This window comes from Carya illinoinensis, chromosome 12 (genome assembly GCF_018687715.1).
Source record: "Carya illinoinensis cultivar Pawnee chromosome 12, C.illinoinensisPawnee_v1, whole genome shotgun sequence".
NCBI classification, from domain to species: domain Eukaryota; kingdom Viridiplantae; phylum Streptophyta; class Magnoliopsida; order Fagales; family Juglandaceae; genus Carya; species Carya illinoinensis.
In genome coordinates, this window is record NC_056763.1 from 28,004,523 (window position 1) to 28,027,186 (window position 22,664).

The 22,664-nt window shown below is 38.3% G+C and overlaps 4 protein-coding genes across 6 annotated transcripts; 1 reads left to right on the forward strand and 3 right to left on the reverse strand.

Annotated features, from left to right (window-relative positions):
- Window positions 1–3,803: 3,803 nt before the first annotated feature.
- LOC122290298 lies at window positions 3,804–7,579 on the reverse strand. Of its 3 annotated transcripts, XM_043097929.1 has the most exons (5): window positions 6,796–7,579; window positions 6,585–6,688; window positions 5,180–5,387; window positions 4,611–4,672; window positions 3,804–4,275 (listed from the first exon to the last, which is right to left on the reverse strand). In XM_043097929.1, exons 1-5 carry the CDS (start codon window positions 6,839–6,841, stop codon window positions 4,120–4,122), a joined length of 576 nt encoding a protein of 191 aa, XP_042953863.1. In that variant the 5' UTR covers window positions 6,842–7,579; the 3' UTR covers window positions 3,804–4,119. The 3 variants fall into 3 exon arrangements, 2 of the variants coding, with proteins under 2 accessions (XP_042953863.1, XP_042953864.1); XR_006236352.1 differs by lacking the exons at window positions 6,585–6,688; window positions 6,796–7,579 and adding an exon at window positions 5,699–6,044 and having other exon boundaries at window positions 4,944–5,387; XM_043097930.1 differs by lacking the exons at window positions 6,585–6,688; window positions 6,796–7,579 and adding an exon at window positions 5,699–6,009.
- A 150-nt stretch (window positions 7,580–7,729) lies between these two features.
- On the reverse strand, window positions 7,730–11,625 carry LOC122290299 (autophagy-related protein 8f-like). The gene is made up of 6 exons (XM_043097931.1): window positions 11,431–11,625; window positions 10,263–10,304; window positions 10,087–10,142; window positions 8,609–8,661; window positions 8,099–8,217; window positions 7,730–8,003 (listed from the first exon to the last, which is right to left on the reverse strand). The coding sequence occupies exons 2-6, from the start codon at window positions 10,297–10,299 to the stop codon at window positions 7,912–7,914; spliced, it is 357 nt and encodes a 118-aa protein (XP_042953865.1). The 5' UTR covers window positions 10,300–10,304; window positions 11,431–11,625; the 3' UTR covers window positions 7,730–7,911.
- Window positions 11,626–12,414: 789 nt separating this feature from the next.
- LOC122289719 lies at window positions 12,415–13,151 on the forward strand. The gene has a single exon (XM_043096938.1). The coding sequence runs from the start codon at window positions 12,667–12,669 to the stop codon at window positions 12,838–12,840; it is 174 nt and encodes a 57-aa protein (XP_042952872.1). The 5' UTR covers window positions 12,415–12,666; the 3' UTR covers window positions 12,841–13,151.
- A 1,622-nt stretch (window positions 13,152–14,773) lies between these two features.
- LOC122289718 lies at window positions 14,774–17,642 on the reverse strand. The gene has a single exon (XM_043096937.1). The coding sequence runs from the start codon at window positions 17,204–17,206 to the stop codon at window positions 14,951–14,953; it is 2,256 nt and encodes a 751-aa protein (XP_042952871.1). The 5' UTR covers window positions 17,207–17,642; the 3' UTR covers window positions 14,774–14,950.
- Window positions 17,643–22,664: the final 5,022 nt, after the last annotated feature.

Genomic DNA, 22,664 nt, shown 5'->3' on the forward strand with positions numbered 1-22,664 from the left:
TGAGTCAACGGGAAGAGGAACAGGCACGCATTTAATTTTCTGAACTACTCGAAGTGGTAACAAGAAAATGCGTGCGTCATAGTGAAAGCTACACTCATCGCATGATTAGGCAGAGGAGGCACCGCATCGCGACTTGTTGTAATATTGTTTCCTCTTAGGAAATGCGTGCGATGCAAGTTTGTTGGAAGTCAGGGCCTGGTGTCACCTAAACGGATACAGCACTTGTGATATATGCACCATAACGTGACAGTCTAAAATTTGTTGATTATCAGTGTTTTTGTTCTTCAACATTAGTCTTATACGGTGCCAAACAAAATGACTTCTTCATATCTTGTATATTACTTGATGATATTTAACTCACTGTACTAGTTCCTGTGAGGATGAATTTTTTGTTTTTCTTTGGGTCTAAAGCTCTTTCTCTTCCATCAGGTTAACACTCCAGTCCTGTCGAATGTTATTGCTTCGAGTGATCGAAACAAATTCAAAGTATTATGTTGCTGTCATGCAGTTGCTTTGTCCCTCGCTTGCTCTCCACTTCCCTCCCACCCTCCCTTTTGATTAATAATATGCATTTTGGACATTTTCTATTCAATGCTGGAACTGATAAAACTCTGTATTTGCAAAACAATGGCAATATAGTTAAAAATAAATTCAACAGCAAGTTGTCATCTGCTTAATGATCAAAAAGTCCCCAAGTGGTTCTATAGAGATTAAATGCATGTGCATTTAATTGGAGCAACTAGCCATGGTGTATTGAATATATTTATCACATCATCTACTCAATGCATGTGCATTGATAATATTTATGACCATTCCAAAATGGAGCAGCTAACCATGGTGTATGTTGTTGTCTTACCGTAATAAAGCAGAAAAAGGGGATCTTTTTCGCTATGCCAAATACACAATTCACCAGTATTTTTACTTGTATAAAAAGCAACAAAAGAAAAAGAGCGTGCATTGTACAATACATCCAACATATACGTTTTCTGCTTTTGCTCATTACTCTATTAATTAATACCGTTGCATTATGTACTGGAGTATATATTCTCCTTTTATTATATCTGTTAAATTTTTTTTTTTTGTCTTTTTGCATTGGAATAATGCTTGAAAATTTTCTTTTATGTTGGTTTTGTGTGTGCGCGCGCGAGCGCGCATGCATATTTTAATGATAGCTGAGGTTTTCAAATCCGGATCTACTGATTTATTATCTTTGAAAGTTCTCAACGGAGAAGATAATAATGTTATATTTATCATCATGCAGGGAGACTTGCTACTGAGGAGACATCATTAGAGCTAACCGGATACGAGCACAATGCAGTGACATGTATTGGCATGATAACAGCAATTCTGGTAAAACACTCTGTGCAATTATTTTGTAAGTGTTCTCATATCTCATCTATCTTCCAGCTTGGTTTGATGGTTGAGGTTAGTCCGAAGTCATGCAATTGGGTTTGATCTTTTCAATTTTTTCTGTTTATATCTACACATTGGTAATTTTCCAGCCAAGTACTTGGCTGTAGGTTCAGAAATCTGATATAATTAACATAATAGGTAACAGGGATGGAGCTTCTATCTAGAATTAATGGTCACTGCTCTTCCAACAAGCGCAAGTTATGAAGCTTTATATGAAGTCTTTTGGCATGACATGCACCTGACACATGTTCTCTAGACAGTTCTTTAGGAGTGTCCTTTTCCTGCAAGATTTAGCAGCAACACATTGGCCCCTTAGGTTCATTTGCCTGGGCTTGCTTAAAGCCATGCAGCTGGTGTCTTTAAACAGGAGTCCAATATGTTCTGGTTGGAAAATGGAGCGTTATCCATGTTCAATATGTTTTTCAGCATACAGATCATCCGCTTATGATGTAAATCCTTCCAAACTGGGCACCAGCTGTTGGGTAGGTCCACTGTTCCAGTGTCATTTCTGTCATTGTTCTATCCCTATAGGTGAAGGTTAGGATTCTTTATGTATATTCTGGAATGTATTGTGGTGGACCATTTTATTGATTGACCGCATCGATCCTTTTCTACCAGTCTGCTACATCTGCTAAAGTGGGTTGTTTAAAGGAATCGGCTTGCTAGCTTGAAACTGTATCATTGGTTATTTGGAGGCATGATAGCTAACTAGACAACGCTTGAAATGGAATGAGGGAAAATTCCCTCATTCTGTTTTCGTTATTGCTTTTTTCTCTGCGGTAATGAAATTAATAGAAATGAAATGTACGGATGTTAAATCTGTTGTTTAGAGAGCACGAATGACATGCATTTTGATAGAGTAATGTTTTGGTCATATCTGATTCATAGTTAGAAACAGCAATTAGTTCTGAAATCTGATGGGAAATTACAGTTTTTAGTAAAGGCTTGCAGCATCAGGTATGCATAGATGGGAAAAAATGTGGGTCTACCCCATTGCAACATGTTGCACAGATAGATAGGCCTTTATGGGCACTTGTTGACACTGCAGCACATCCAATCCCGAATTTTGGAACATGATACTGAAAACTGCACCTGTAGATATTAACATAGATGAGTCGATGACTACATGAGTTTGTTTACAATTGACTTGTGTTGAAAATTAGGTGACATTAGATTTCTAGACTAGACTGACACATTGTGCATCAATTTGCAGTATTAATCTGGTGGGTGGACAAAGTCTTCATTGCTCTATGATAAAATGGAGCTGGGCCAGGGAACCATTAGCTTACCATATTTCATAACAAAACGCTTGGCAGGTGGCAGTTTGAATTGCAATTAAATGTGAAGAAAGGAGAACCAATAAAATCTGTCATATCATAGCAGAGGCTTTTTCAAATGATTTTTCATATCATCTTGTTTGCCACTGGGCCGCAGCAGTCATACTCGAAATCCTTTTCTTTGAGGTGGTCTGTGGAATAGAGTGGAGAACGCATTTCTTTATCTCAATTATGTCTTTTTTCCTATCCGTGGAAGCGAGAATCTTGTAATTAAGGTTATCAAAGTTTAAAAAGGTTGAAACAGAGTGACTTCCTTTGATGACCATCAAGTTGGAAGTCCATTTCTACCATCTAGCCATATACAAGATTTTAATTTCAACTATATCAGTCATTTCAAAATGATCAGATCCATGGCTACGGAAGTCACCCTTCTCTAAAAGCATTATAACTTGAGAATTATTTGAAAATCCATCCTGCGATCATTCTGAAGATTTGAGAAGTGATAACTGGGGTCAGTTAACATGCACTATTGCAATCATCTTTCCATCTCCCCGTCACAGCTCCTAGCAGGATTAGGGTCTCTTCACTCTTGCGATTCCCTGCCCTGATTGCAGGCAATCCGAGCATGGGAGGGGTTGCGAGCCCCACGATTCCAGGCAGCTGTTCGGGATTAAGGCCTCTGAACTACTAAGACATGGGGGGATTGCGGCGACTCACAGTCCTCTAACTACAAAAACATAGGGGATTTGGCTTTTCATTTTGAACTAATCAATTATCTTCTTAGAGAAGTCGGCCAAGTTTTTTATGAAATGAAAAACAGCCTCCTTTCATTTAAGAAGAATACCAACCGACATATATTTACAACGATGGCAACTCATCCACGTTACTCTTTATTAGTATATATGTTTCATCTTTTTATTCATACATCCAAATCACAAATAACACAAATCATATAATAAAACGATATAAGAAGCCATCATCCATCAATTCTTCATATTCTTCCTTGTTGACTCTTATCAATATTGCTTGTCCAGAGGGAGATAATATTTTCCGTACTTGAGCTTTTTTTTTTTTTTTTTTTGGGTTGGAGTTTTTATTCATGAAAACCTGAAATTATGACGAAAATGTTTACTTCATACATTACAAACACTGTTCGAAACATTAATCCTATTAAAAAGAGAGTATAAGTGAACAAAGCTTTAAAAACGAAATACAAGGTCTGATTTTCTACAATTTTTTGGTCCAAATATCTTTTACAATTCGGAGAGAGATAAACACAGAATGTGGATCTCACTGCATTAAAATTGGCAACATAAAATACCGTGACATCAACATGATCATGTGTCTACCCCTCTTTCCAAATTATAAAAGATATTTGGGGCAGAAAATTATAGGAAATCTGGATTCAAAAAGGAAAATGTCCGATAGTCTAGGGCTTTTCATTATGAATGGGTGGTTTCCGATGGGGTTGCGCATAATCCATCACTACAATGTCTTCCACAGCCTCAATTTCCTGAACATCTGCTGTTTCTACAGAATCATGTTGCACAGATCCCTGCAATGACCGCACGTTCCTCTTCAATCCCTTCACGAGAACATCATTATACCATGTTAGACCACCACCACTTCTCATATGTGCATGCGTTTTCATGCAAACAAATATATGGTTATTGTCAGTATATATGGTCAACGATGTGATCACATGACTCGAATTACCTGATCTTTTGCTACATACGGTTATTGTCAGTATCATGCATGCATGGATTCATGGCATGATACCCTTTTCCTGGACATATGTAGTGGAGATCGATAGAAGGTGGGCCATAAGTCTTAGACACCATCTTCCCAATATACAACTGACAAACAACTAAGCTATGCGAATCCATCTAAAGAAACAAAAGCATTGAGTAAGTTATCTACCTTTATATTTCTCGCCAGTTGCAAATCTTTTTGGAAAGATGGTACTTTAGTATTCTCATTTCCTGCACAACCGACACTATATATATCAATATAATCACTCTAGTCTATATTAGTTATGAATATTATATAATATGATGATGATGATAGTGGTAAAAACAGATGGTCAAATCCTCCTAATTCACAGACTAAGGCATGCTGCTGTTTCTCTCTGCACAATGCCAGCTATTTGCGCAGAGATTGTGCAGATCATGTGTGGTTTTTTTTTTATATATAAGAGACTAAGAAGAGTATAGAAGTGGAAATCGCACTTTTTCCCATGTTTAATATATATACCTGCGGCTTGCCTAGCTAGGAGAAGAAAGGACCCAGAATAGTCTTCTATCTTGCTTTGAGAAGAGGTAGCAACTAACAAAAGATGAAGGTTGTGAAACAAGCTATCCAGATTTTGTAACGTTTTCTCTCATGGTAAAGTATAGCTAGCTAGGAGTTCAGTTCTTCATTTTTGTATCTCCTGTGGCATGAATGCATACGCGCAAAGAATTCAACAAAAGCCTCAATTTGAAGAGAACCTGAAGTAGCTCCATTTGTCAGGTCTTGTTTCTTATAAAGAACATTTGGATCATTGATCTGCTTGTGAACGCCACCCCGACTGTGGACATGATTGTTGTTACGTCCACTAGTTTTGACTTCTCGTTGTTGTGATATGCACTCCTCTAAGGTGGGAGGCCTCAAACTTGATGTGATTGATGTCTCAAAAGCCTTTGATTTTTCTGCATACTACAACGAAATAACATATATAGAGTTTAGAACATTCTTCTTCAAATGTTTTACAAGTTATATATATTAATTACTGCATATGAATGAGAAAAAATTTAGTCAAATTAGTATAGTAGTTTGATCAAATATGTTTACCCCTGAAGGATTTTAGGTCATTTCTGGCTAAATGAACAAAAACATAAATAAATTAAGTGGTCGCTTCCATGGAATGAAGAGATTTTCATGGGATTACAATCTCATGTATACGATTGCTCGTTATTTGATTTATAAAGAATAAACGTAGATTATAAAAGTTTAATTAAAATACCAACCTTGCTGAAATGGTAAATTTGTTTTCCATCAACGGCCTTATCAGAAAGCCGTAGACGGCGGGCATCACATGCATGCAGAGTAAGACATAGGAGAATGAGGAGAACAAGAGAAGGCATGGTGACCAGGATCAGCTAGCAGTGACTTTTTGAACTGGATAATTTTCAGGTTAAAATTAAGTCAGAGAATAGCAAATGAGGTGAGAATTTCAGGGTTAGGTTTCCAAGTATTTGTAGTGGAATTGGCAAGGAGAGCATTAAATGCAGGTTTTGTATGGAACGAGAGACGTTCTTTAAGAGAACATGCAGGTGTTTGGGTGGTGAACCTTGAAAACGAAAATGAAGATATTTGGGGCCGACCTTGTCCCCCTGCTCTCTCACTTTTTAATAACTGGGGGGGCCTTAATATTGAAGAGAAAGGTACCACATATGAGTTGCGTAATATTGAACATATGAATATATTGATATGTATGTTTGCGCAGAGAGAGAGAGATCATGAGAAACTTTTGGATTTTCCTACGGAAATCATAGAAGCCAATGGATCATAAGAAATGACTATTGCACACTTAAAAAGTAAAAAAACAAACAAATAAATAAATTATATAGCTAACACAAAGACACTTTTGCACTACTTGTCTACAAGAATTTGATTTGTAAGATAATTTAATTTTGAACTTAATAAGTCAAATTATGCACAGTTGGCTGCCCTCCACACCGTTTTAATGCCACGTTATAAAATAATTGGATGTTGATGAGAAAATAAATGATGAGTAGATTTTTTCAAAATGAAATAAGGGTTACATACATATATTCATTCATATTTCATTGGATAAAATATTAGTGAGATCTGGACTTAAAAAATGTTTCACCAGGGAGAACTAGGACCTACCCATGTGTTTCTGTAGATCAAGACTGCCATTCTTTGTCTGCGTGTTCTATACAAGTTACTTTTGCATGAATTGCGAGTTGCAGCTATATCTTTGTTCTTATAACCTGCGGTCAAATAGTCAATTATATACAAAATTGGGGTGAAATTTAATTTAAATGGGTATGGATGATGAGTCAATTAATGTAAAAATGAAGGTTGGACGATGTGGGACCTGTAGAGGAGTGGAGTGGTGATAGGGATAGGGGACAAAGAAGCATGGCAAGACCGTCTCATGCGCCTCCTCTTTGGAACATCAAAGGGTCGAGTCCCCTCCCTCCCTTCCCACCACCGTCTGTATCGAGCATGAATTCCACGTGCCATGCTGCCCATGTGCCTTTTACATACTACGTACTACATTGCCATGTCATCTGTCTATAGTACTAATGTCTTAAATCTGAAAAACGATATTCATAAGTACTCTTCTCTTAACCAATTGGAAATCTAAAACAAGTCATCTCAGCAGGTCAAATTATTAGCAAATGGATGAAAAATCATGCATTTGATGTGAGTTGCAATTATCATTCCAATTTTATTGGATGTCCCCGAGGGGACAAAAATGGTTCCCACTAATTAAGAACTTGTCCCTGCTCTGATACATTGAACTTCTTGTACCAATTAACGTCCCTTTAAATTTCTGTTTGAAGTAGTATAATGTCTGGATTTTGAGAGCATGTGGCTCCCACGTATTGTTATTTTTCTCCAAATCTTAACTCTGGTCATAAATTATAAGGAATTTTGATCCTTGCCTTGCAAAGAATTAGGCAATATTTTTAGTTTTCAAGCTCTGGTTCTCCAGAATTCTTCACGAAGGAGGTCAGCCTGCATGTACAGTTGGATTGTACATTCCTTATGCCAGGTTGCAGAAGACTATCTCAAAAAACCAACACCAGGACTGACCCCTCCCACTTTTCCAGAATCAACGCAACTTTGGGAAGACCAGGAGGAGGTCCTTTAACCATGGAGGGTTTAGTCCAACGCGTAGCCTAATATTTGATTTAAGAAACATACACGCAGACAAGTACTCCCCATAAAAGGAGTGATTATGGTTGCTTCTTTTTCCTGATTATAACTCAAAGGAACTTCCAAGAGAAACACATTAGAGAGCATGATCGTCCAAAGCGAGCAGCATGAAATTTTAAAATGCGACTGGTTTGGGGTTTCAAGCTGTACATATTATATATACACTTATGCTAGGCTCTTGTAATTCATCCTGCATGGACGACAAGAAGCATATGAAATATGGCGAAACCTTGAAGAAAAAACGCAACTTAAATATCAACAGTAGATTCTAATGCCCAAATGTGTTTTCGCCGCTGTAAGTAACATAGAGAAACCCATCTTCATCCTTCTTCTCCTCGTATATAGCAGACATAATTGCACCTGCAAAAACCAAAAAAAAAAGTGGGCCATCTCAAATCAAAATGCTTAAATAGAGCATTACTTGTAGAAGTTGTTATAATCAGAGCAAGGTTTACCTGTTGGTGGAAGAACATTATCCACAAATACAAAGATTGCCTTTTCTGCACTCAGTTTAATCCTTTTGCGAATGACATAGACAAATTGCCCAACTGTCAGGTCAGCCGGAACAAGGTATCTGTGATTGTATCAAGGTGAGAAGAAGGTGGAAAAACTACCGAAACAAAAATATTTAACACAAGGGGGATGACCATAGTCCTTGGTATAAATTTTTATCCAACTGATGTCTATCAAGAGTTTCACAACGGTTCCCTCTGAAACACCGATGAATACAACTTCCCTAGAGGTTTTTTTTTTTTTTTTTTTCCTTCTTTTTTTTTATTTATTTTTATTTTTTTATAACTAACCTTTGCCAGGACTGAAATTTCTTTTTTTTATTGGCATTGGGTGTCCAGGAAGCAGAGTCCCAACTAATCCCGGACTGAACTTAAACAAGATCATGGGCGTTGAAAAAGAAATGGGGAATGTGATGGGAAATTCCAGAGAAAGTAATAGTAGGAATTACTTACTTTTTCTTGTCGATGCTTGGGATATCACTTCTCTCCGCCTTCTCCACGATAACCTTAAAAATTTCAAATTATATGATAAAGTTTCCAGAAAATTCAGCTTAGAAAACCAAGAGGGTAGAATGCTGATTCAATCCATGTTAATGACTGGACAGCTAGTAAAGCAGAAAATCATCATTAAGAGAAACAAGAAGAAAAAGAAAATCATGTCCTATATATATATATATATATATTTTTTTTTTAATTGGCACCGGGTGTCCAGGAACAATGTCTCAACTAATTCCGGGGGTGCATAGGCCTTCGGCAAGGAATTCCCACAAGTGCACATCGGGTAATTCAATGAGAAAATTCTCCAGTCTGATGGCCCCTAGAGATTGTTGGCACCAAGGGGAATTTGAACCTTAGACCTGGAGGGAGCATAACCCCAAACCCAAGGCCTTTACCACTTGAGCCAACCCCTAGGGGTTTGGGTCCTATATTGAACCCAAACAATCATGGATATGGAAGAATGAGAACAGTGTACTACCTGACAGACAATGCCATCCACCCGAATATTCAGAAATTTGTTGCTTTCTATGGTGACAGTCATACAGCCACATTATCGGTAGTATAAAATTCGATTTCTAAAGTATGACCTTGCAACACTATCATCTAATTTTCATTGATCAAAGCTTTCCAACTTACAAGGCAAAATTAAACTTGAACCAAAATTGAGAACAAGAAGTAACACGAACTAAATATCTATAATTTCCTATAGACCTACAAAAAAAATCTATCTATAATTTCCTATAGAGATCCAGTATCAGCCTTTTCTTCCTCGGATAAAATAATAGTTTTCAAAAACCTTTCTGTTTTAACCCGACAAGCAAAATTACATGTCAGAGACTATATAAACTTTGCGAGAAGTACAGCAGTAAACAGCCTTCATACAGAAAATCTAGATACACTACTCTGTTATGGCACGCCTGAGCCAGAAATCTTAAGGATATGCACCAGAAATGATGAAATGAGACTACTTAACTATACCCATACCAGATATAAAATAAAAGAAACAGAATTAAGCTATCTTCGGTCTACACAGGAATCACATCTGCAGTTCCCAGACCAAAGAGAAAAAGTGGTGTAGTGCAATTTTACTAGATCATCTGGCTAAGACATACCCCAAGCAGGTGCTCAAATTCCAAACATTATCTTTCAAGGCTTCATAAATCATCAAGCCATAAATCACTGACAAACATTAATCACTATGCATTGGCACACACATCCTTCAAATGCAAATTAACACATTGCTTTTTTCTTTATATTGCTTGCATTCATAACCCGGAAAATACATAACCGAAGACATACTTCAAATACAATTACAGCATCCATATGCAGTTAAATCAAAACTTTGGCATCTCAATTAGCAATTCGAAAAAAAAAAAAAAAAAAACCGAAACTGTGAGAGTAATTGAGCTTAAAAAGTAACAATTATTACTCACCGGAATCCTATCAGGATATTTCTCCCTAATCCTGGCAGCCTCTGCTCGTCTCTTCTCTGAAGACAACATAACATATACTCGTAAATTCAACATGTTACCCATTCTGCCATACACAATACACGGAAGATAAAAAATGAAGAGTACATTTTCTCCAAATAACAGTAAATACTACATACCAAGATCATGCTCTTGCTTGAAGTAACTCTTTGCCATTTTCCCTGAAATTACCATCAAATTCTTTTAAGTTTTTCACTATTCTTCCAATCAAGGGATGATAAACTATTTCTCTGACAATTAAGAGCCATAATAATGTTAAAGAAGAAAAAATTGATCAAATGCAAAACAATGCAGGACGGAGTTCACCAACCGTGACCTAAATTACAACACACCAACTCTATAGTTTAAGTTCTTGCAATCATTAATGAGAAAAATGTTATGATCCTGAGGATTAAAGGTTTAACCAAATTAGTATCCAACAATCTTAGGATTGTTAGATTAATGGCTGGGTCTTTAACAATTGATATCAGAGAATGGATCACGTCACTCAAGTCACGGGGGGCCACCTATAGGTTGGATTAAAATATCTTAGTACTTTGTATGGGCATAGTGTTAAGTCATTGAATACTAATAGAGGAGTGAAACTGTCAAAAGAGAAAGAGCTACCATGGGTCAATGTCAACGAGTTTTGCTACGTACAAACAAAGTTGCATACTAATCTGCATACCAATACTGATTCCTTCATACTTAAAATTTTAATTAGCACTGTTTTCAATAAAATCTACTTTTTAATCAATCACAATAAATTGGTACACATATTAGTGCACAATTGTACTTGCAACTAGATTTTTCCTTAACCAAATTAGTATCCATTAGTCCTAGGACTTTTGGATCAATGGATGGGTCCTTTTAAAAAAAAAAAACCAAAATGTCAAATTGCATTATTTTTAGCAACAACTTTTACCCACAATTGCACCCAGGAGAACATGATCGATAACAACAAGCACATGCATATACCCAAAATCAAATGATTCAGATAATACAGTGCACGAGCTCTTTTGAAGGGAAAATGAAAAAACTAAGAACCCAACTAGCTTTCTCAATATCGAACACCCTATAATAGAAAAATCTTTAATTAAATGGAAAAAAAGAACTAAAGTTTATCACAAATGTACGGAAAATACAGGGGCTTTGCGTTGATCAGAAGATGAATCGATCTATAGACTATTCAAACAGATTACTAAGTAAATGAAACCATTAAATTAATCGAGAATATAATTGAACAATAGAAAGCATAAAATCAAAGAAAACAAGGACAAAAATAGAAAGGATCTCGTGAAGACGAACCGGGCGAAAGGAGATAACTTTTTCAGATAAGAACTCAACGAAGCTCGTGGGTTTGGTTGAAGATAGAAAACGAGACGGCTTTGCTTTCGGTTTTTGGAGTATATATACAGATTAATAATACTATCATATCCTTAAGATACCAACATCATCAATATTCTAAATTTTAGTAAAAAGCCGGAAATTTAAGAATGCGGTTGCTCGTAAGGCTCTATATACTTGGGGAACAAGGCTGGGCGCCAGGATCAAACTCCCAGTGGACCCTACCTTTGGGACTATTTCATCTGTAAGGACGTTCAGGATGCATCTTCGGTACGGCACGGGTTGATCTGATCCGTGAAGACGCATTCGATTAAGATACCTCCACGTGGAAGGATGAGAATATGCTTGAGAAATGATATTTGCAGTCGTGATTATGCAAGCGGCGTGCAGTCATTTTAAAAAAAATGAATTAATATAAGACTTATATGAAAAAAAATTAACTTTTTAATCGTAGATCCTATTTTTTTTCAAAGCGATTGCGCGACATTTATAATTCTACGACTGTATGTAACATTGCCGACTTCCTGAATACTCTTTTACCTTCTATCCAGGACTCTCTCTAAGCCCAGCCCAGCCCATTTATTCGGAGATGGAAATTGGAATCCCAAAGTCAAAGTCTTTCGGAGACGAGCGGTGTTACGGCCCCGTTTGGTTTGACATATTTCTGATTTCAGTTGGATTTCTTGTGAGGTTATTAAACGACGTTGTAAGATACATTAAATCGATCACATAATTCACATTATAGATAGAATTAATTGAGTTCTAAAATTAAATAAAGCTAGAAACTTCTCGAAATTGGGTTTTTTTCTTCTTCTTTTTTTAATTAAAAAAAAAAGAAATAAAAAAGTGAGAGAGGAGGAAAAAGAATAGAAAAGAAAAGGCTTATGGCTGCGAATAGTGGCTTGTCAGTAGACCAGCCTCAGGAGAGATTCAATCATCCGATGGGCTTGGCTTTCTAGGCCCTTTGGGCTGTACGGTGCTTGGCCGCTTGCTAGTTGCTTGGGAAAGAGGTTGACTCTCAGGAGGCGGCGTGACGTCTGAGGACGAGAAAGAAGGCACAAAGCCATTCCAATTTCCAAGTTCCAACCTCACATCGGCACCGTAAAGTCTCTCTCCCCGATCCGAAACCCTACCCCCATTCCGGCTTCCGTTGACCCACCTTCGGATCCTTTCCTTTTCGTTTTAGAAGGAGAAGTAATGGGTTTGATCAAGAGCACCTTTTCGTTCATGGTGGGCACTGTGGTCGGAGTTTACGTGGCCCAGAACTACGCCGTTCCGAACATCAAGAAGCTCGCCGGAACTGGGCTTCTCATAGCGCGGCACATCGAAGAGACTTATCGCAAGCCAAAGAAGAGGGACGAGGATGATTAGTTTCCTGGTTTACAACAGCCAGGTTTTCCTTTTCCCTTTATTGGTGGGTAGGGCTTTGTGTTGGAGGTGATGGTCGTTGTCAGTTGGGGAATTAGATAAAAATCTGAGCAATTTTTTGCCTTTTGGTTCCAAATTTGATTGCAATTTCTGCTAGTTCGACTCAATTTTTGGTCTTTGAGATACTAGACAATGAAAAAAAAAAAAAGACTGGAAGTTTTATAGTCGCTCGTTTATTTGTTATATTCACAATAACTATTTAAACTTAATTGCCTAGAGATGGAATTGAATCGATTGTTTTGACATTAGAAGTATCTTTGTGTTAGACTATTATTTAAATTGGCCCCAACAGCGATGGTAATTGGAAGTATGTTATCATTCCCAGCATTCTGGAAAGTGAAACACTTACTGCTGGATTATCAACTTCAAGTTGTTGATTGAGTGATGGTTTTTGCAGTCTTGTGAACCCTGATGAAGGTTATACAGAGTTGTTGTACAGATTTTATTTAAATCATTGAATAGAGTTGTTAGAAACAGTCCTAAAGGTTCCAGGTTGCCCTGTATTATATGTTGAGCAATTGGTATTCAGTAGTTACAACTCATTGCTGCAAGAAATGCAATACATGATGGAAAGCAGTTGTTAATCAAGCATACGGGCAATCATTCAACATTGTCCATTCTAAACAAAAAACCAGTTCGGTCAATAATTGGTTGCACTATTGATACCATGAAGCAATGAAGATTACCATGACCTTCATTGCAATCTGTCACTGCATCAAGAAAATAAATTTCGATTGCATGTCTATAGAAGAAATATCGATATGGATAAAGAAATTATGGTACTCAGATCAAGGTAGGACTTATTTTCTTGATGCAAATACAGATTCATGCAGGGTACGAAATCTTGTTTTTAGATAGCAGTTTCAGTTCCTGTCAAGTATTTGTGCAGAGAGAAAAACAGAGTGAGAGAGAATGCATTGGTCAAGCCTGAGGATCATGGGAAGGCTGTAATTGTGACCATTGTATTCCAACTTCTTATAAATAGAAAAAACAAATTTCATACATGAGTCAATGAGGCAACTAATTCGGTTGGAGGGGGAAGCGAGTTCCAACTTCCAAGCAAAGACTAAACCCTGAGAGGTAGATCAGTTGGTCAGACCTTGGATTTTCTCCCCAAGGTTACCAGTTCGAGTCCCCTCAAGGCTATTAGAGGTTTACTTAGTTATTAACTTCAGGTCCCGTGAGATTAGTTGAGGTGTGCTCAAGCTAGACCGGACACCCACGGATATAAAAATAAAAAATAAAAACTTCCAAGCAGAGACTAGAAGTTGGGATTGGATCGCACTCATGATGGGCGAAAGAAACAATTCTTAATATTTAAAACCAGAAGTTTTTATACAATTGGAGAAGAAGCTTTTGTTGCGGTACTTGCAAACTCATGTTATGGGACTTAACATGTCTGTCTCCACTCTTATCAAAAGAAAAAAGAAAAAACATGTCTGTCCCAACAATGGATTTGTTTTTTGTTCTTTTACAAATAAAACTAATTCAGAGTCATTTTAGTAGATAAAATAAAAATCCCTTGATCGGTTTAGGATCCATTTATTGAACTGTACTTTCGTATACTGAAGGAGCTTATACGGTTTTCCGTTCATGGTAGTTTAGCTGCTGATAGAAAGTTTTTATTTTTCATAAATTTTGGTACTGGAAATAAATAGAAATGTTGTTAAGCACCAATCATATTTGTTATGGAATACGTTTCAAGTAATTATCATTTAAATGACTGACATATGAAACTAATTATAATATGTCGTATAAACAAGTATAATTGAGAATAATAAGATTTAGGATTAAGAATATCATTGCTCGAAAATAAAAGGAATCATGGAATCCATATACCGTAGTTTTTCCTTCTAAAAAAAAGACTACTTATATATATATATATATATATATATATATGTATGTATGTATTACATAATTAAGGATAGTTGCTATATTTACAAAATCATCGTCTAAGAGGCAGAAGTCATTTTCTACCTCTACAAACTTTGCACTGACATTTAACCATAAGCCGTCTGTTTATCAACTACTCCACCCTTGTTGATACTTGATTCTACTCGATGGTAAGGTACAAATCATTTGATTCTGAAGAAGAAGTCTCAGTCTCTAACGGAGAGGGACTGAATGGCGAGGGCTTCTGCATGTAAAATGAACGCCATTCGTCAATGCATACCATTTGACAAGGATCCAAACATGGAACTCCTCTCTGTTCTTGAAGGTTTAGAATGCTTTCAGTTTTGCCAAGAATCCGAACTGCATTCCTCACGCTCTCTTCCCTCTCTTCAATGGCACTGCTCAAAGCCTTCATGCGTATAAAACGCTCCATGTTGGCAAGGCAAGCACCCAGAATATCAGAGATCATGACAACAACAGCTTCATATAATTCCTCACCCGTCTGGTCATTGGCGCTGTGTTTGTTTCGAAGCATAGTTTCACTTATTCTGTACATGGAATTGGCAGCTAATACGTTGACAGGCCACTTCGAAGAGAGTTGCTTTAAACATTGCGCTGTGGGGTTCTTGAGGAACTCCGCAAGCCTGTTCTTTGCCACATCTGAAAGTTCTTGAAGTGTTTCCTTAGGACTTTTTCCTTGAAGGGACAGTTTATGTAGATCCACATCGAACCACTTGTGATAGAGTTCCGCTTGCATCCACACCACCTCTGCTGCTCTTTTGGTGTTGATAAAATCTTCCTTTGCATGCAGGTTATTTTCTACGAGTCTTACATACATCAGACCTTCATTCACACCAGATATTAGTTCTTTAACTGATTTGGGGCTGATGCTTGGAAGTGCTAATGCGATACTTGTTAGCGTCGCCACAGGAAGAGCCCAACAATTTGGTGGTTCTTCAGAATCTAGAGAGGGAACTTGGTTACTGTCAAACTCTCCAACTCCCTTGAATCCGTGTGTAGATCTCTCCAATAGTTTTATGACGTATTTGGGCCGATTCTTTTCCCCCATCCGAAACCAATAAGTAGTAGGATCACAATGGCATTTCATCATCCTCCCAACCAATGCTTCCTCGCCTTCGAGATGCAAAACAAAACAGCTAAGATCCACCTTTGAGGAAGGCTGTGATCCCGAAACCGATTCAGTGTTTGAAACTTTCTCGACTGTAAACTTCTTCATCTGTTTGCAGCAGTTGCAGCATGACAAGATCCAGCTTACTAAGTAAATGGAAATGAGGCGAATCGCTTTGCTCATTAGCACAATTCCAATCTGCACTCTGATACACAAGTTTAAGAACTGATCTTTCGCATCATGAGCAAGTTTCCTACAGTGCCTGTTACGAATTGGTAACAAAGTTAACGGGCACTCTTTCATCTCTAATAGGCTCTGGATCCAATACTTCTCTACTTTAAATTCATTTTTGTTGGCTTGAGTCCTTGTGTTTGTGCACCTGAAACTGATGGCGACGAACCATCTACAAGCTGGGCCAATAGTACCGACTGCTACTGCAATAGTCTGTGTAACAAGAACTAAACTGGCCGACCACTTATAATCAGACTCTCCACTGCAAAATTTGAAAGACCAGGGCATGAAGTAGGATCTAATCATGGCTTCCGCTAAAGTTGCGGCGCTCAGAAGACAGAAGGCTCCCGAAGCGGTGCACGTCACTGAACGCCCCATCACGAACTGGGGGCTGCCCGTATGAGCCATCATCCAATGTTTCATAAGATCCTCTCTAAGTTTGTCAACAAGCGGTTTATCACTTTCATTCGAGCCTTCTTTCAGAGCTAATTGGTACTTTTTATTGTACTTGTATTCCAAATACTGCTTGGTATGCGGGACAGTTAAAGCAGAAAAACTCAAGAGAAGAAGCAAAACAAGCATGATAAACATGATGAAAGCATGTTCTTTCCAGAAAACAAAGATTACCCCGGTACCTAATTGGATGCAGATATTCACAATAACAGTAATAACAAGAATAGCCAAAGCCATAATGTTCATAAATATTTCTCTGTTCTCCATGGTTCCAAGAGAAGGCATGGAATTACCCATTACCGTACAGATGAAGACCGCGCTGCTGAGTTTCGCAAGCTGATCCTGGCGGCGAGGCATCGCGGTATTTAGATCGACCGACAGTTTAATTGCCACAGCTAACAAGGTCAGGGAAGTGGCGTTGAGAGAGGAGAATTTGGTAGGGAACCAGAACTTCCGCTGGCGGATTCCATGGATGGCATCCACAGCCATGGAGAAGAGAAAAGCCAGGGACGCAACTGCAACGTAGATGCCAATCCATGGCATCGGCTGGCTGAACTTTGTGACATCCAGATTCCCATCAACGTTGCAGCCGAGCTTCCCCATCTTTCTTCCGTTGCCCTGTTCGGCAAAAGGGTTTGAATTTGCTTGTGCTATCGAAATATGTAATTTATAACAACCTCATCTGGACCTTTTGACCACATATATCACTGTCTTCTTGTTGGACGTCTCCGAAACACGAATGAAATTCCTTTTCGTTTCATAGGCACCGAGGAATCTGATTGGTTTTCATTCTCTTGGGCAGGTTAAGCTGTTTTGTCTTCTGTCAATGGAGTGACTGGACCGGCAGTGGAGTGGGTGTAATCGTTGACTTTTGAATGGAAATAACTTACGAGTTGGAGTGAAGTAAACTTGGAGTAAAAGTAATGTCGGCATGTTGTTAATGAGACTCATCCAGCAATTCGTATTCCACTACGTTTACAACTTGGAAGATTTGGTTAACATTGATTATCATGGAGACTGTTATAAACTAATTTATATTGTATAATCACGTTTAGCCATCATAATTAATCAAGTTTTAGCCATCAATTAAGACATTTGTACCCTTATATATATAGATATATTTCTAGATTCAATATACAGAAATATGAATTCTCTCTTATGCTCTCTTTCTTTGTATTTGAATCTCTCTCTTTTCATTGATTTTACAACACGTTATCAGCATGATTCTTATCATCTTCCTCCTCTCTCCCAACTTCATCTTCTTCCTCGGAAAAACCAAACAGTCGGTAGATTTTTATTCATCTGGAGCCAAATCGAAACGGAGACCTGTCTCACAAACGCTGAAGAGAAATTCGAAAAATTTCTTGTTGTTTTGATCCACCAATTGCGAGAAGCTTCCTCTGTCTCTGTAGGCAAAGAACACGTCATGATGAGCGGGGCGCAAGCCGAGACCGGGTCACCTCCCTCTCACCATAACAGCGTCATCGGCTACAAGAAGTCTACGATCTCGTAGCTTAAGCTACGTGAATCGTCATCAACGGCAAGATCTCTGAGTCGGAGCTCGGTGCCGTCCTCAGCATCGCCTTCACAGACGAGGGAGAACTCCATCGTATCATGGCAGAGCTGGACTCTGATAACGATGGCTTCATCTCCCTCCCCGAGTTCATGGCCTTCTGCCACTCCGACTCTAAGGACGATGGCTCCTCCGAGCTCTTAGACGCCTTCCGGCTCTATGACCAGGACCAGTGTAACAACCCGCTAGAAATTTAATTTAAGGAATTTCTATTAGAAACCCCGTGAAAACTCTATAAGTTAGCTTATTGTAATATCCGCTCGTTTCTTCTTCTTCTTTATGAGCCTCGATCCACGTGTCAGGGTTCGGTGTAGGTGCTGAGCCTCGTTCTACGTGTCGAGAGTCAGTCTATCTGACGAGCCTCGATCTACGTATTGAAACTTATTCTACGTACTGTATCTCGATGGCGTGTTCTGAAAACTATCTTGCGGATTTCAAAATAAGATAGATATTTTAATGCTTACGAATATTTTAAATATTATGAAAATATCTATAGAATATATTTTCAGTATTATTAGATCAGTATGTTTTAATGTAGCACAATTATAATATTTTAATGAGATCTGAAAATATTATAATTGTGGATAATGTCTTATATTAAATATTTTAGTTGTTTTAAAATATTAAGAGGTTTAACTTTACGTTGAAAACTCTTATTTAAATTAAATGGTTTTATCCTCTTTGAGTGATTAATGATACATTATCAATTTAGATAATGATGAAGAAATATTATTTTATAAACTTTAGTTTATAAAATAATATTCTATCTTAATTCCTCTCAGTGTTTTGTTTAAGTATTTTATGCACTTTGATTAATTAATGATACTTTATCATTTTATATAATGATGAAGAAAATATTATTTTATAAACCTTAGTTTATAAAATAATATTCTATCTTAATTTCTCTTAGTGTTTTATTTAAGTGTTGTATTAAAATAAAACACTTACGCGTTTTCAAATCAGTGTTTAAATTCATCGTTAGATCCTTTTGAAAATTTCGAAACGTAGGACTAAGATTAATTATCCAAGCCTCTTTCTTTTCTTCCTCATTTTTTCTATTTTTCTTTTCTTTCTTTTTCTCTTTTCTCTCTCCTCCCTTTCTTCTTCATGGCCGACGTGAACTTGCTCCTCCATGTCCATTCGGTCCAAGCTTCCAACCGGCGCCACCTCCGGCCGCCGTGCCTCACCTCCCACACCGGCGTGATCCTCCCTCACCGGCGACCTCCACTGCACCGGTGGTGTGCTTTACCGGCCACCGAGTCTCTCTCTTTCCTCCTTCAAAGAAATGGGTCCTCAACCTTTTTTCACCTCTTTGGACCACCATACACGGTTGAAACGGCCACCAAGCACCACCATTAGAACCACCATGTCAAGGGCTTCCTCCCCATGTCCTTCTTTTCCCCTAACTCTCACTTTTTCTCCGATGGGTCTTCACACACACACGTTCGGTTGCACCGCCGTGCACCACCGTACACGGCCACCCATGGTGTTTCACCACCACCACCTTGTTCCTCTCATCACCATGAACTTCCCCAAGAAATTTCATGGCCAACGGAGCTATGTGGAGCTCTCACTCTCCCTCACTCTCCAAGGCCGAAAATGGCTTCAAATGGCCGATCCGCCGCCGTCAGCCACCGTATGGCCACCACCTCGCCACCACAGCTTCACCACATGTTCCTCTACCTTTCCCTAGCTTCCCATGAAGTTCTATGGCTTTCATCCACCTCAAGCGAACTCCTAGCTTTCGGATTTACTGTTCACGGCATGATGCCGCCGTGCTCCGCCACCTTCGACCACCACGAGGCCACCATGAGCCTTCCAAGGCCACGCCTAGCTTTTCTCAAGCCCAAACTACCAATTTACGTGGTGGACAGCCACCGTACGCGGTGTTACCGCCACGTACGTTCCTCCGACGCTTAACCGTGACGAGCAGCGAGCGACGCACGGGTTAGCCCGTCGATGGTATAACCCTCTATCTCTAATTATTTACGTTTAAAATAGTTGATTGATTGGATCGTAGAATGCGTAATTAATAATTGTGGAGTTCGCTGCGTAGTTGTGAAGCGAAATGTAATTGTGAAGTGTTGGGCTTAAATTGTAGTATTGTGGATTATACCATGAAGTGTGGATATGAGAGGGATGTCGTAGTTGTGATATGGCATGATGTGTGAAGAGAGTACGCGTGGAGCGTATTCTGTGTAGTGCAGCGACGCGTCATGTGACGTGTGCTGTAGTGATGTGTGGCGTAGAAGGAAGGGAGTACACGTGGAGTGTACTCCGTGTTGTATGGCGATGCACCGTGTGATGTGCATCGTGATGGTATAACCTTCTATCTATAGTTATTAACATTTAAAGTAGTTGATTGGTTGGAAACTTTTGGAGTTAGTATGCAAAATCCTTAAGTTATGGGTAAAACGGTCATTTTCCCACATGTAGAGAGTAAAATGAAAATTTTACTATTTAAGTTAGTATTTTCCATATTTCAAATTATTAGTGATTTAGTTCTAACTTTTAGAATCACTAATTACAGTTCCTCGTGATCGCGCTTGAAGTTTTATAAGAAACGCGGAGATCGAGGTAAGTTAGCTTTTAACTTACTAGCAGTCTACTGTGTATGTGTGCTAAGTAAAAGAATTACAGTGTATGTATGTATGTTATCATATATGTCATGCCATGCCAAGTTATCATGTAATTGTCTATTATACAGAATTTATTCTGTCATCAATTTTTATCTGTTACACAATATATTCCGTCATGTATTACTATACATTACAAATATGTCATGCTAAATATGTTGTCTATTATATGTTATGCCATGTTACGAAATGTTACTATCTCAAGTTGGTTATGTATTTCAAATTATGTTCAAGTCACGTTATGTTACGTCAGGACTTCAGTCCTTTCGTATTCCAGTCACATTTCATCTTGAGTACATTATGATGTGTAAAATACATGGGGCCACAACAACTGTGGAGTATGTATTTAACTACAAATGTGATGCGTAAAATACATGGGGCCACAACAACTGTGGAGTATGTATTTTTCATGTTAAGTCAAGTTTATGTAGAATACATGGGGCCACAACAACTGTGGAGTATGTATTTAACTGCATTGTGATGTGTAGAATGCATGGGGCTACAACAACTGTGGAGTATGTATTTACACATAGAATACATGGGGCCACAACAACTGTGGAGTATGTATTTTTCATGTTAAGTCAAGTTTATGTAGAATACATGGGGCCACAACAACTGTGGAGTATGTATTTAACTGCATTGTAATGTGTAGAATACATGGGGCCACAACAACTGTGGAGTATGTATTTAATTGCATTGTGATGTGTAGAATGCATGGGGCCACAACAACTGTGGAGTATGTATTTACACATAGAATACATAGGGTCACAACAACTGTGGAGTATGTATTTTTCATGTTAAGTCAAGTTTGTATAGAATACATGGGGTCACAACAACTGTGAAATATGTATTTTTCATGTTAAGTCAAGTTTGTGTAGAATACATGGGGCCACAACAACTATGGAGTATGTATTTCCATGTTAATTCAAGTTTCAGAGCAAGTTCATGCTAAGTCAAGTTGCAAGTCAAGTTCAGTTCATGTTTCAATTTAAGTTATGTCAATTATGCTATGTTGTATGCCAAGTTATGCTTTAATTAATTATGAATTTGATTATGCATTTATGCTTTTACTATCATCCATGCATCATTAGTCTGTGTGGAAGTTTTTTTGTTAACTTGCTGAGATTTGTAATCAAATCTCACTGTGGTAGTCCCAACTACCATTCCCCCCGAATGGTAGATCTTGTTACAGGACCTGAAGGAAGATCAGGAGCTGACCAACTAGATACAGTCGACTGAACGACGGTGCGTCGTTAATGTTAATATAGTAGTTAAATTACTACTTGTACGATGGAGTTGCATCTCCAGTACTATTGGATCATAACTATTTTGGAATAGTGCTGTGATCTTAGTTATTCAATGGATCTTTATGTATGAAGTATGTTTCAAGTATTGGGATATTTTCAGTTTGGTGCATAGTATTGCTAAAGAAAAAAATTATCCGCTGCGAATATTGCATAATGTTAGATGCATGTTAGGATTATTGCATCTTATATGTCATGAACGGGGGCAGGTAACCTTGTGTTGCATGTCTCGACGCTTCAAATGTCCGTCTAATCCCAAACGGAATTTGGGGGCGTCACAACCAGCAGGTGGCCGAGTCCGAGTGGAAGTCGTCTCTGTGCGCTATCGCTGAGGACAACACTATGGTGATGATGATGGAGGAAGAGAAAGTCGGTTGCGCCAATGATTCTGGATTTGAGGCTCGGAGATCTGCGAAGAGGTAGAGCGGGTCCGGAACCGGAGTTCATGTCCGTAGCTACGGTGACGATTACGGGCGAACTCATCATATTCCAACTGTCATTCCAGCATTCGCTCCGACTCTGTTCATGTTTTGATTAGCATTCACTCG

What these genes read in the sequence shown, in the direction of transcription:
- LOC122290298 (XM_043097929.1), bottom strand. Translation starts at nt 6,841, where the DNA reads ATGCTTCTTTGTCCCCTATCCCTATCACCACTCCACTCCTCTACAG. An exon ending in ACCACTCCACTCCTCTACAG is followed by an intron (nt 6,689 to 6,795) that starts GTCCCACATCGT and finishes ATTTGACCGCAG; the next exon opens with GTTATAAGAACAAAGATATA. An exon ending in AACTGGCGAGAAATATAAAG is followed by an intron (nt 4,276 to 4,610) that starts GTAGATAACTTA and finishes GTTCTCGTGAAG; the next exon opens with GGATTGAAGAGGAACGTGCG.
- LOC122290299 (XM_043097931.1), bottom strand. Translation starts at nt 10,299, where the DNA reads ATGGCAAAGAGTTACTTCAAGCAAGAGCATGATCTTG. An exon ending in CAAGCAAGAGCATGATCTTG is followed by an intron (nt 10,143 to 10,262) that starts GTATGTAGTATT and finishes TGTTGTCTTCAG; the next exon opens with AGAAGAGACGAGCAGAGGCT. An exon ending in TAATGTTCTTCCACCAACAG is followed by an intron (nt 8,004 to 8,098) that starts GTAAACCTTGCT and finishes TGGTTTTTGCAG; the next exon opens with GTGCAATTATGTCTGCTATA.
- LOC122289719 (XM_043096938.1), top strand. Translation starts at nt 12,667, where the DNA reads ATGGGTTTGATCAAGAGCACCTTTTCGTTCATGGTGGGCACTGTGGTC.
- LOC122289718 (XM_043096937.1), bottom strand. Translation starts at nt 17,206, where the DNA reads ATGGGGAAGCTCGGCTGCAACGTTGATGGGAATCTGGATGTCACAAAG.